Source organism: Coffea arabica, chromosome 11c (genome assembly GCF_036785885.1).
Source record: "Coffea arabica cultivar ET-39 chromosome 11c, Coffea Arabica ET-39 HiFi, whole genome shotgun sequence".
NCBI lineage: Eukaryota > Viridiplantae > Streptophyta > Magnoliopsida > Gentianales > Rubiaceae > Coffea > Coffea arabica.
The window spans coordinates 3,220,083-3,232,396 of record NC_092330.1 but is presented as its reverse complement, the minus strand read 5'-3'; the positions used below and the strand labels follow the sequence as shown (position 1 = coordinate 3,232,396).

Here is a 12,314-nt window from a genome sequence, read left to right as displayed (position 1 = left end):
GCCATCAATTGATTTAATATTTAAACAAGAACATTATTGGTATTTCAATTAATGACATTACATCGGTCATTTTTTGACAAATTTCCACTTTATATAAAATCACAGAGGGTGTAGTGAACATTTTAAAATATTAGGAGGATCATGTGGCAACAAGCGAAATCACAGGGGAGTTATATGTAATTTACCCTATAATATATGTATGAGCACAATAGATATAGCCATTCCAGCAGAAGTCACTAAGTCAGTCAAAAAGATTTAGCGTAGCTTCATAAACATTGAACTTTGATGGGAATTTGCAATAACATCTGCACTTACATTTATGGGATACTTCCTTGCATCTCCCCCAGGATTTAGCATAGTTTTATAAACATTCCCCAGATATTGAAATTTGCATTTTTAAACAACCCAAAATTAATGATGGCGTCATCAAATTGTACTCTAATTTTGCAATACCCTTATGTGGTTTAAAAAAATTATTGCAATCGTCATTGATCTTAATTATTATTTTCTCGCTCCTTTTTTTTTTACTTTTTGATTTTTGCAAATTTGGGTATAAGTATTCTTTTCTAGGTTATCATAGCGATTGCCTTTCAAGAGAGCAAGTGTAAATTTCTTATACCTAACTAAGCAAGGCTAAACCTCAAGGGAGAAATATAAAATTATTCCCGAATTTAAACCACTTTAAAGATTTTTTATCACCTATAAAAAACCATTGTGATTTCTCTAATTATAATTAATTTTCCTCAAAATTCGTACCCCAGTATCAGCTGCAGTTTCAACAATCAGATTGAATAAAATATAATTTTCCCTACATAATACGTGGTGAAATGCCTACCTCTAATTTTAACAAACATTCTCCTATCCATAATCTTAAAAAAAAAAAAAAAAAAAAAAAGAGGAGAGAGTAAGAGAGAAAAGGTTATCATTCAATAACAAGAATACAGAGAAAGAAAAGAGGGATGGCCTTCAAATTCAATCTTCTAAAATAGATGTTCTTCGGGCCAAAAAAAAAAAATGTAAAATATTTTGATGGAATGCAAAAACTTGGGTAGAATTGGTCATTTGGTTTTGTATAGGATGAAAATCCAAATAAAATGGAAGGTAAGTGTATCTTTCTACAATGGAAATGAAGGGGGGAAAAGTCATGGAAAAATCAAGAAGAAAAATGTTAGAAACCAAGAAAAAGTTTGACTAGAAATATCACATATCGGTGGAAGTTTTAGAGAACTAAATAAGGTGTAGACAAATCAAAGATGAAAACCTAGACTTGTCTGATAATTGGAATGGAAACAAAAGGATTGATTTGATCAAACAATATGAAAGACTCTAACATATATATCTTCCAAATTAATGCAAGGTGGAAAAAGGTTGTCTTTCCTTTTTCTTTGACTATGATTCCTTAATTGTAATAAGTTTTAAATTACAAGAATTCTAAAAAAATGACGTAGAATATATATGACTTCACTTATAAAAAAGAAAGAAAATTTAAAAACAGAGAATCCCAGTGATATATACAAATATAAAAATTTTTTAAAAATTGTGAGGTCATATATCAGGGCACTATTTGATATAAGTTTCATTCATTTTTTCATGTTCGTTTGCACCAAATAATACTAATACACATATTACTGTATTTATAGAAATGGTGGGCCTTATAATGGTACTAGGCCTGGGCTGTATTTATATACATTGACCAAGCATTCTGATTATTTGTTGGCCTAGGGGTTGTTTGGAGCCGAAATCTAGGCTTGATCCAGTAAGTAAACTGTTTTTGGGCCTAAGACATAATTGTCTCCAACACCAGCCACCAGTACACCAGCAAATAAATTGGTTAAAATTGGACGTTTCTATCCGTCTCGGTCGAGTTCTCAGCGATTCATTATCTCGGAGTCATCTCATTCCGGTATCGAATCGGGAAGTCCCGTTCCAGTGATGACTCAGCCGAGTCATCTCGGTGTCGACGGAGTCTTTGAACCATGAATGAGACAGAGAAGACCCTTTTGAAGCTCACGTGTTCGTAAATAAGATGGAATAGTGTTCCTGCTCTCAAATAGATTAGCCATTTTAAGAAGCTAAGCCTCCAGGAATACATAAGAGTTGCAGTCTTTGGATTCAATCTCTAAAAGGTTGGAGTCTAGGGGTTAAAGTTCACATTTTCAATTTGTTTATACCTTGCTCTTGTACACATTTTCACTTTGTTTGTACCTTGTTCTTGTGCTTTTATCTTTTCGATATCATTATATTTTCCACTTCGTAGATTAGATTCCATTCCGTGCCCTTTTTTTCCAGTTTCCCAATATCCGAGTAGTTAGCACTAGGTTCTTTGTTTGCAAATCCCGGATTGTTGATTCTTGATTTATTTTGCTCTTGTGACTTCAAAATTTCAAGATTTGGTTAATTTCGATAATTTTCCTGACATCCACAAGAAATAAAGTGATGAGGTGGTGGAAGCGTGTAATAAGAATTTGTTTCATGAACGAAATCCACAAAAAGAACAAAGAAAAAGAAGCACGTTATAACTCGAAACACAAATCAAAGATTCTGAGAATAACAGGAGATTGAGAACTCTCAACAATTGGAATAACTAATTAGGAATCTCATTGATAATTGATAATGGAAGAATAATTATAAACACCCTAAATATACCTATTTATAAAGATACTTGACATAATTGTAATATTAAGAGGAAACCTATAAGATAAGGTATTTATCTAAAATAAACTCCTAAAGCATCTACCTAATTAGACTAGAAAACATGCTGGACATAGAGGACCAATCATAGGGCTCGCCATGATCTAGAATCGTGCGAGTGCAGCTTTCTCTTACCTTCCTTTGCGTGCTCCTTTGACGCCGATAATCATAATAATAACCCTATCAAAACTAATTTAAAAATAATAATAATACCATAAAATAATCCTAAATTCAAACCTAAATAATTTATTCAGATGGGGACGAGGGTGCCCTGAACCTAGAGAGCAACTTGTTACACATCATAAAGAAAATAAGAAACGGGTAAGATTTGTCTCATATGTATTGCTATGTTTAATAATATATATTGAACAAGCTATCTATAAAAAAAATAATAATAAAGTGGTGCTCTAACATATTAATTGTACACAAGATCTTATGAAAATTCTTTTGATACATTTATTCTTAGTAAAGAATAAAGATGCACCCCGGAATTGGAAAAAGCTATGCTATGATGTGCTTTCATTTTCTTTTTGCTTACTTTAATTCAACCGTGCATTCGTTAGGAAATAAAATAAAACAGCTGCAGCTTCAGTTTGCCCTTGTGGGGATACACTTACAGTGTCCGGTGTGGGTTGAGAGTTTGGATAAGGGGAGGGACGGTCAAAAGAAGGACAGACCCTGCACAGCCTATGGTCAGGATTTGATCACAAAAAATATATGATTCATATTACATCTTATTTCTCGATTTTCATAACGCGTGTGGGACTTATAAAATTTTGCTCTAAAGTTACACATTATACAATTAAAATTATGTCATGTGCAAACAAGATTACGCGATGTGTAAAATACACAAAACCGTCAAAGCCGTTCCTACCCGTGGCCCTGGGAGTTTAGGAAAGAAAAGAAAAGACCTTAAGTTAGAAAAGAATAGAAAAGATTATATTATATTTCCATGTTATTTGGGAGTTTTGGAGGAGAAAGGATTGAGAAAAGTGAAAAGAAAAGATACTATTTTACATAAAGGTCCTTAAATCTTAAGATTACATGAGAATTCTATTAGATTGTATTGTTATATTGTAATCTTTAAGGGTAAAAGTGACATATGATATAAAATTTTTTTTTTTTTTGCCAAACATATGATATAATTCATTCCGCTCTATTTTCTCACGTTTTCGCCGGTTATGGGCGAAAAGTTTTTCTCGCTTGGAAAGGACCTAATATCTTTCCATTTCTTTTCAATTTCCCAAGCGTGAGAAAGATTCAACTTTTCTTGATAACCTTTACCTTTCTCACCAAATCTGCTCTTCCAAACGAGCTACCTATGAGGCATTCTTGTTTCTTTTAGGATTCTATCCAAAGAAGAAAACAGAAGAAAAAAAACAATGGCTATTGACACCGACAGCTGAATTTCTCTCCATTGTAATAGTGAATGTGATAACTGATGCCATTTAACTTGAGGATATAGGAGTAATCCGTAAAAGCCATTGTTTTGCATATTTGGCATGCATTTACGCATAAAAGATTTACCCTATTGTTTAATCTCCCCATTCGACGTGAAGATGAGGAACGAAAATAAAGCAAGGAAATAAGAAAGAGTATAAAGAAAGAAAAAGGGATGGGAAAAGAAGACCTGCAGATAGCTAGCTGCCTGATGCAAGAAACTTTTTATCACTTAGCTTGGCTTCTTTAGAAAACACAAAGAAATCTGGTTAGGGAGAGGGGTGCTTTTGATTAGGTAAAAATGCCAAGGAAACTTGCGGATGACGAGATGGTCACTCGCATTTGCAGCTCACTGAGAGAGAAGCAGACGCGAATGGCCAATCCGGATGCAGTTCTGATGGAGAGCATGGATCGGTTTGTACAAGAATTCAGGTTTTTGTTCATCTTTCTCAGTTATACTCGAGCATGGAGTGATGCCCACAAGGTTGTCCCAAATCTGGATCAGCTGGTCCCCAGAATTGCAGCTGCAATAAAAGAATGCAGGAAAATCCTTCATTATGCATTTGCAGATAATTACAGAGGAGAGTATTATTTATTTTATGAATCCACATGTGGTTGGAAGGACTGTTGGAGAGGCGTTGGAGATTGCCTTCGGATGGACTATTGCCCGAGGGAGCCTTGGTCACTGTTAGATGTATTTGCCAGTTTGAACGAGCAGATTGAGATGTTGAAGCAGGAAATCAGGAATGCATACTATGAACATTTGTCTTCCCATGCTTTTCATTGTCAACCAGCTTCATCCTGGACGGGTGACTACAGGGATGACTTTTGCTCATCCATAAGATGGAGTCTGCAATTACTCTCAGAAAAACTTGATTTGGTTGTTGATACTCTGAGGAAGCAGATGAAAGCCTTAAATGGGAGTCTATACTCTTTGAAATTTTTTATCCAGCACCCATGTAATGATTGGTATCATGGGAAAGTACACATGATGGCTCGTTTTGGACAAGTGGCTGTCCGCACAGCACATGTTTGTTGTCTGTGCTGGTCTGTTGCAGAAATGGATTTAAACATGGAAAAGGATGTGGCAAGTTTGCTGTCCGATCTGCAACAGAAGGTCGATCTTGCTTCTCCAGAGTTCCTAGGGTTGATTCTAGAGTTCCTAGAAGAGGAAGAATGTCGACTTACTTTTCTAGATCTCATGCTTGATGTGAAAAATGGGCTTGTTCTTCATGATGATTTGTTACCCTTGATATATTGTGTTGTCAAAATACCAAAGATGGATAACATGGATGTCCAAAAGTTTTCAATAAGTATTAAGGCTGTGATTGTGGAGGTCTCAAATCTCAGGCAAAAGTGCAACACAATCTCTATAATTGATTTTGTGAGTTTGTTTGCCAGGGTTTGGATTTTAAATGCTGAAATATTCCTCACGGAGCAACAGATTGCAGTAACTCTCCTCGCTCTCTCTCTGGAGGATTATATCACAGATTCACAGCCCTTCAGAAAGGGTTGAGCCTTCTGTTGAAATCCTTCACTCAAACAAGGAAGAAGACAGAAGAACAGATCTTTGCGCTCGTGGACGACATGCCTAGGCAGATCGAAGCTCTCTATCGATCCTCTTCGGCTGAGGACTTCATAGGAAACAAGGTAAGAGATGCACTTTACAAGTTTCTTGTGAATGCTATGCTTTTCAAGGCAAAGGCACTTGTACTGAAGCTGTTGGACAGTGATGCAAGTTTGATAGTCCCCATGAAGCGCCAGATTGGAACTCTTCACGAGGCACTAGTATTTTTGATAGAATCAACCCTCAATCAGCCAAAGGAAAATGAGGAGGATGAGAAGCAGATCTTGACATATATTGAAGCAGTTGCTGCTAGAGTTATCTCTCTCTGTAATTCATTTTCAGCTGATCAAACCACAGAAGAAGCAGTTACGAAAATGGACTTTTGGCTTTCTGATTCGCTAGAAATAATTCAGCTTTTGACTCCAAAGTTCAAAGAGCTTTATCTTCAAATTCCCAGGTTACATTTCCCCAAGACTCCTCAACTTGGCTTCGTTGAATTTCTTTTGCAAAAGCTAAGACAGCTGCTAAGGCAAAAGCTTGATTCAGTTCAGCATGTAATCCATCAAATTGAATCCATCCATGAGGATTTGGAGATCTTGATGTCTTTCTTTAGGCACTCTTTGAATCAGGGAATTGGTCATTAGGAACATGAAGATCTTCGTACACATCTTATTGTTCTGGCATATGAGGCAGAATGTGTCATTGACTCAATTGTGATTGGGGGTTCTGCTGAATGGAACCATTTACCGTGGCTTTATCATGTTTCACAAGAGATTAGACATATGAAGATGCAGGTCATAGATCTTCATGAGAAGGAGAGCTGTGACGTTGGTAATTGCATTGCCCCCCAGACATTATGGCCTTCATTACCACAGGCTAGTATCACAAACATTGAGGAAGGGGTGGTGGTTCTAAATGATCAGCAACAAGTTCTAATCGATAAACTTACCAGAGGATCGTCGCGGAGAGATGTTGTGTCCATAGTTGGAATGCCAGGAATTGGCAAGACCACTTTGGCTTTCAAAGTGTATAATGATCCTGAAGTTGTTTGCTACTTCCATATTCGTGCATGGTGTCGTGTTTCACAAGCATACAGTAGAAGAAGTTTGTTGCTCGATATTCTAAGACACATTATTGAGCTTAATGATACTATCCTTGCCATGAGCAATGAAGGTTTGGACTTGGTGCTGTATAAACATTTGAAGAAAAATCGTTATCTCATCTTTATGGATGATATGTGGAGCATTAGGGCATGGGATGACTTCAAGATCTCATTTCCAGATGATGGAAATGGAAGTAGGATTCTGATGACAAGTCGTCTTTGCGATGTGGTCTCAAAAGTAACACCTGAATGCAATCTTCTTAGTCTTCGTCTACTCTCTGATGATGAAAGCTGGGAGTTACTAAAGTTGAAGATATTTCATCAGGAAAGCTATCCTGAAGAACTATTTGAAGTTGGAACAGAAATTGCTAGAAATTGCAAGGGACTTCCACTTTCTGTTGTTGCAATAGCCGGTATTCTTAACAGTACAAGCAAGGAATATGAATCGTGGAAACAAATTGCAGAAAGCTTAGACTCATTGATAGTTGGTGATCAACAAACTCGCTGCATGGACATCTTAGAACTGAGTTACAAGAATTTGCCAGGTGATTTGAAAGCATGTTTCCTTTACTTTACAGCGTTGGAAGAGGACAAGGAGATTTCTGTTTCTAAATTGATAAGGCTATGGATGGCCGAAGGGTTTATACAGAAAGAAGCTTCGAACAGCTTAGAGGGTCTTGCCAAGGATTACCTGATGGATTTGATCGGTAGAAGCTTGATAATTGTTACCAAAAGAAGATCAATGAGGGGGTCAAAGCATGTCGGGTTCACGACATTGTGCGTTGCTTGTGCTTGTTAAAATCTAAAGAGGAAAACTTCTCGGAGCTGGTAAGTGGTAACCAGTATGGATGGACCTTAAGCTTCTTTTGATGGTAGTATGGATTTTGATGATTTTGATCCTTCAGATTCCATGACATACGAGAAATATCGATTATGTGTTCATGCAAGTCGAAAGCACTTTTTTATGTCAAGGCCTTCTGGTCCAGATGTTCGTTCTCTGCTGTTTTATGCCACCACTGATACATACCCAAGATGCCCTTATGATATTTTGTTCATTTCTAAAAACTTTAAGCTTCTTAAGGTGCTGGATTGGGAATGTGTCAACATGGGTACTTCCTTTGCCAATGGAATAGAGTTACTTGTTCAGTTGCATTATCTGGCAGTTGGTGGTGATATAGACTCTATTCCCTCATCATTAGCCAACTTACAGAATCTGGAAACGTTTCTTGTGAAGGGACTGAAAGGTAAGGTCACTATACCGGATAGCATTTGGACCATGACTAGCCTGAGGCATCTTCATGTAGAAAACCATGCTACCTTCGCATTGCAAGATGGCAAGATTGGAAGTTCCTGTGAATTAAGTAACTTGGTTTCGCTTTCCTCACCATCTCTTTCTTATAGGGAACATGCAGAGGAAATATTAAGGGGTTGCCCAATCTTCAAAAATTAAGTTGTATTTTTTCAAAATCATGGGATAATTCCAAGAAGTGCAACCAATTTCCAAGGTTGGAGGATATGACTCATTTGGAGTCACTCAAGATATCATACATCGGTAGGAGTGTTAGTAGTGGCGAATTTTGCTTCCCCTTGAGTCTTAGAAAGTTGACTTTATCAACTTTCTTCTTGCGGTGGGATCACATTTCGACAATTGGCTGTCTGGAAAACCTCGAGGTTCTAAAGTTACTTTCTATAACTTTTGAGAGCACGCAATGGGAGATGCAAGATGGAGAATTCCCTGAACTCAAATTCTTGAAATTACATAACTCAAACATTGTTGACTGGAATGCCTCCTGTGACCATTTGCCTAATCTTCAGAAGTTAGTGCTGCAGAAATGTGATAATCTCAGGGAGGTTCCTATCGATTTTGTGGACATAACTACCTTGCAAGTAATTGAAGTGCAGCGGTGTGGAGATTCTGTTGAAGAATCGGTCAGAAGACTCAAGGAGGAGGAGCAAATACGATATGGAACTGAGCATTTGAAGGTCCTTATCCACCATTAAAAGGGGGTTTCAGATCATTAAGAGGTCCTTGTCCATCATTATTAGTGGATATGGAGCTTTATATCCATCTGGTGCTATGCATCCTATTATCATGTAAGTAATTCCAGTTTTACTGACTGCACTCCTAATATTTCACATCCTGGGAGGAGATTGCATAATCTAGATGTTACCATTTATTGAGTGCTTTCATTTTTGTCAACTTCTATTTTCACATTTACAATAAAAATGTCCTCTTGCTTGGTTGTGGATTCATGTAGTCATGTGGCTGTTTCCTTCAAAGTTCAAACTGTAAATCCTTTGGAGGAGCCTTTCTTTCTCATTGTTACTGATTCCTTTTCCTGTAGGCTTCTAGATAAAATCATGCAAGACTGATTAATACAAGGAAAATTTGGAGAAGATTTAGTGCTATTGTTCAAGTTTAACAAAAGAACTCGTGCATTTTGATTCATTTTATGGCTCGCGAAAATTAAGGATAGAGTTGATTGGAGAAGGTCATGGTTATTAAAAATTTTAGGATTCACAAAGGCAGCCTTTGGCTTTGTAAGACCCTTGTCCTTTGTTATTTTAGCATATTTTATCAATCCTTCGGCTTCCTGCTGAAGTCTATTGCTGCAAACCATAATCTATTAAGACAAATTAGTCTGATGTTAAGCGATAGTGTCGGTATTAATCTGAGATATTTGGAACCATGAAGATTATCACAGACCTATGTCCTGATTCTGCATCTTACGTACCCTTACGAGGCAATGACTGATTTTTTGATTTTCTAGGAAAAAAATCCGAAAGCAAGTAGGATTTCTAAATATGAAACAACACAAGAACATTAGCTCTGAAGTAGGAAGTTGGAATAAAAGAATTTCATTTTGCTGTCTTGAGAAACTCTGGTCAGATTAATTTAAAGGTTCCCTCTGGTTCTGCGGTATTCCTGTGTTACTGAGGGGCAGCTGTGTATGAAGTGCTGAAGTACCTCTAAAGACTTGCTATAGAATTGAGAAGCTGGAAGTTCCTCGTCAATATTTTTTGTTGGAGTTCCAGATCACCTTCTAATCATGGCACAGCACGAGTATGCTCTTCTCTGATGTTTTGGAAACTGAAACTTCTAGTTAAATCATTGCATTTATCTTGTGACTAGAAGAAAGATTCATGCCTAATTACTTACGCTTTTATTTGTGAATGCTAAGAAATTTGTGGTAATCCATTAAAACACTAGCACTTTTAACTTGAATGCGAAATACTTCTCAGTCATTTCAGTTTTTGGAGCTTCACTTTCTATTTTATGAACAAACATGCAAAAAATACAGGAAAAAAAATTTTCCAGATGATGAACCTCTAAAGAAAGACATTAGATAGAAGTTATGACATTCCAAATTGCAGTGACCTTAATGGGGATTGCGGACCAGCCGACAAGCATAAGCTTCAAAATTCCTTGTACCTTATTGAACGAAGCAAAACATACAGAGCATTGATTTAGTAAAGAGCAGTACAAAGAGAGTTACAGGGAAGAAACGGGAGGTTTAATATTTTTCACATAATGCCCTAATAATTTCAAAAGCTATACATAACCCGCTCCCTCATGATTTGGATTAAAGTGTTAAGAGCACTTTTCGTACATAGTCTGACTTTCAAATCTGGCTCCAAAAGCACTTCTTTTTGTACATAGCCAAAAGCCATTTCTGAACCACCTGAGAATTTGATAGTTGCAATGAAATAGCTGTATAAGGAAGCAGTTGTTACAACATATGACTTTGGTTTTAATGCTAAAATGCATCGAAGTCAATGGTTGGTTAGCTGTTTCTTTGATCCCTCCCTGTTTCTGTACGACTGTAAAAGTATCGATCAATGTCAAATTTATGCAGCTCCCTTGATTGTGTGTATCACTTGTCAGAAATTTTGGCCGATTTGAGAATGTTCTTCTTTGGAATCACAAATGGTGACCAATGTTTATTTTATTTGAAGGTGAAAAACAACTTACAATGGCCTTAGAAGATCTTGGAAAAGAGTGGGCAAAACTTGGATGACAATTTACAGTTCTGGTGTTGTTGATTCTCTTGCACTTGGATGACAATTTCTCCCATATTTGGGTATTCTGAATTTCAGTTTCCCTTGTAGCTTGATACATATCTACATTATAAGTCATTTCAGTTAAAATTTTCTTGTCTGATCTTTGGATCAGACTCTTTATCTTCATTGTCATTGTTACCTAAGTGATTGCGATGTGAAGTCAATACAGCCGCAAGACTTTCTTGTTATTTGTTTCATTTGCAATTGTAGTCTGCGGGTTTCGTGCTTTCAAGTACTTTGACAGGATCTGATGATATTTTTCTCAGAAAGTATTCTGCAGAAATTAATGTATTAATGATCCTTTTACCAAATGGTAGAATTCTATTGGTACCCTATTCAAACAAGAAGGCAATTAGAATGTGAAGAGAATGCTATTAGAACTGATATTTTTGGGGCAAAGGTCGTTTCACTCTGGTTTGATCCCTAGTCATTACTGTCTGAAATTTTTGGTACGAGGCTTTTACACTTGCCAAAGAAACCTTTTCCGGTAGCTACAGCTGCAAAAACTAAAAATAATATCTAATGATAATAGTGTATACACCGATAGTGTAATTTTAATCCCCAATGTTTGCCCTGTGCGCCAAATTGGTCCCCAAAGTTTCGACCAAAACAAATCTAGTCCCCAAAGTTTTTGATATTAGGTAGATTTAGAATAACTAATGGAAATGGAACAATGACTAATAGTGGTGTACAGAACTAGTTGTTACAACCTATGACTTTAGTTTAATGTTGTAATTCATCGTGGTTGATGGTTAGTTAGTTGTTTCTTTAATCCCTCTCTGTTTATACATGTACGTCTTCAAAAGTATTGATTGATGTCAAATTTAAGCAATTTCCATGATTGCATGGATCTCTTAGCAAAAGTTTTGGTCCATTTGAAAATATTCTGCTTTGGAATTATAAATGATAACCAATGTTTATTTTACTTGAAGGTGAAGAACAATTTACAATGGTCTCCCAACATCCGGGAAAAGGATGGGCAAACTTGTATCAGGCAGTTCTGACAATTTCTCTCACGTTTCGATATTCTGCATTTCAGTTTCCCTTGTAGCTTGAAACATATCTACATTATAACACATTTCGGTTAAATTTTTCTTGTCTGATCTTTGGATGAGACTCTTTATATGCACTGCCAACGTTACCTATGTGTTTACAACATGAAGTCGATACAGGCTTGAATGTCAGAATGATGGTATTATTGTGAAACAGCTGCAAAAGTTTCTTGTTATCCAATCCTTTTGCAATTGCAGGCTGTAGGTTTCCTGCTTTCAAGTCCTTTGGTAGGGTCTGATGATGTTTGCCAGAAAGTTTGATGTAGAAAATGATGTATTAAAGATACTTTTACCAAATGGTAGGATTCAACTAGTTGCCAATTGAAACAGGAAGGCAATTAGAATGTGGTGAGGATGCTATTAGAATTGAAACTTCTAGGGAAATGGACATTTCACTCTT

At 36.6% G+C, this 12,314-nt stretch overlaps 2 protein-coding genes across 2 annotated transcripts; both read left to right on the top strand.

Annotated features, from left to right (window-relative positions):
* Positions 1 to 3,877: 3,877 nt before the first annotated feature.
* Positions 3,878 to 6,209, top strand: LOC113717393 (uncharacterized). Its single transcript, XM_027242223.2, has 2 exons — positions 3,878 to 5,781; positions 5,862 to 6,209. The coding sequence occupies exon 1, from the start codon at positions 4,433 to 4,435 to the stop codon at positions 5,645 to 5,647; it is 1,215 nt and encodes a 404-aa protein (XP_027098024.1). The 5' UTR covers positions 3,878 to 4,432; the 3' UTR covers positions 5,648 to 5,781; positions 5,862 to 6,209.
* On the top strand, positions 5,719 to 12,020 carry LOC140004412 (putative late blight resistance protein homolog R1A-4). Its single transcript, XM_072069938.1, has 6 exons — positions 5,719 to 6,252; positions 6,343 to 7,597; positions 7,706 to 8,049; positions 8,202 to 8,894; positions 10,758 to 10,882; positions 11,795 to 12,020. The coding sequence occupies exons 1-4, from the start codon at positions 5,719 to 5,721 to the stop codon at positions 8,799 to 8,801; spliced, it is 2,733 nt and encodes a 910-aa protein (XP_071926039.1). The 3' UTR covers positions 8,802 to 8,894; positions 10,758 to 10,882; positions 11,795 to 12,020.
* Positions 12,021 to 12,314: the final 294 nt, after the last annotated feature.

Bases quoted from the DNA above. Each gene is read 5' to 3' on its own strand.
- LOC113717393 (XM_027242223.2), top strand. From the start codon at position 4,433: ATGCCAAGGAAACTTGCGGATGACGAGATGGTCACTCGCATTTGCAGC.
- LOC140004412 (XM_072069938.1), top strand. From the start codon at position 5,719: ATGCCTAGGCAGATCGAAGCTCTCTATCGATCCTCTTCGGCTGAGGAC. The intron at 6,253-6,342 runs GTAATCCATCAA...ATTGGTCATTAG, and splicing joins AGCTTGATTCAGTTCAGCAT to GAACATGAAGATCTTCGTAC. The intron at 7,598-7,705 runs AAAATCTAAAGA...TTGATCCTTCAG, and splicing joins GTGCGTTGCTTGTGCTTGTT to ATTCCATGACATACGAGAAA.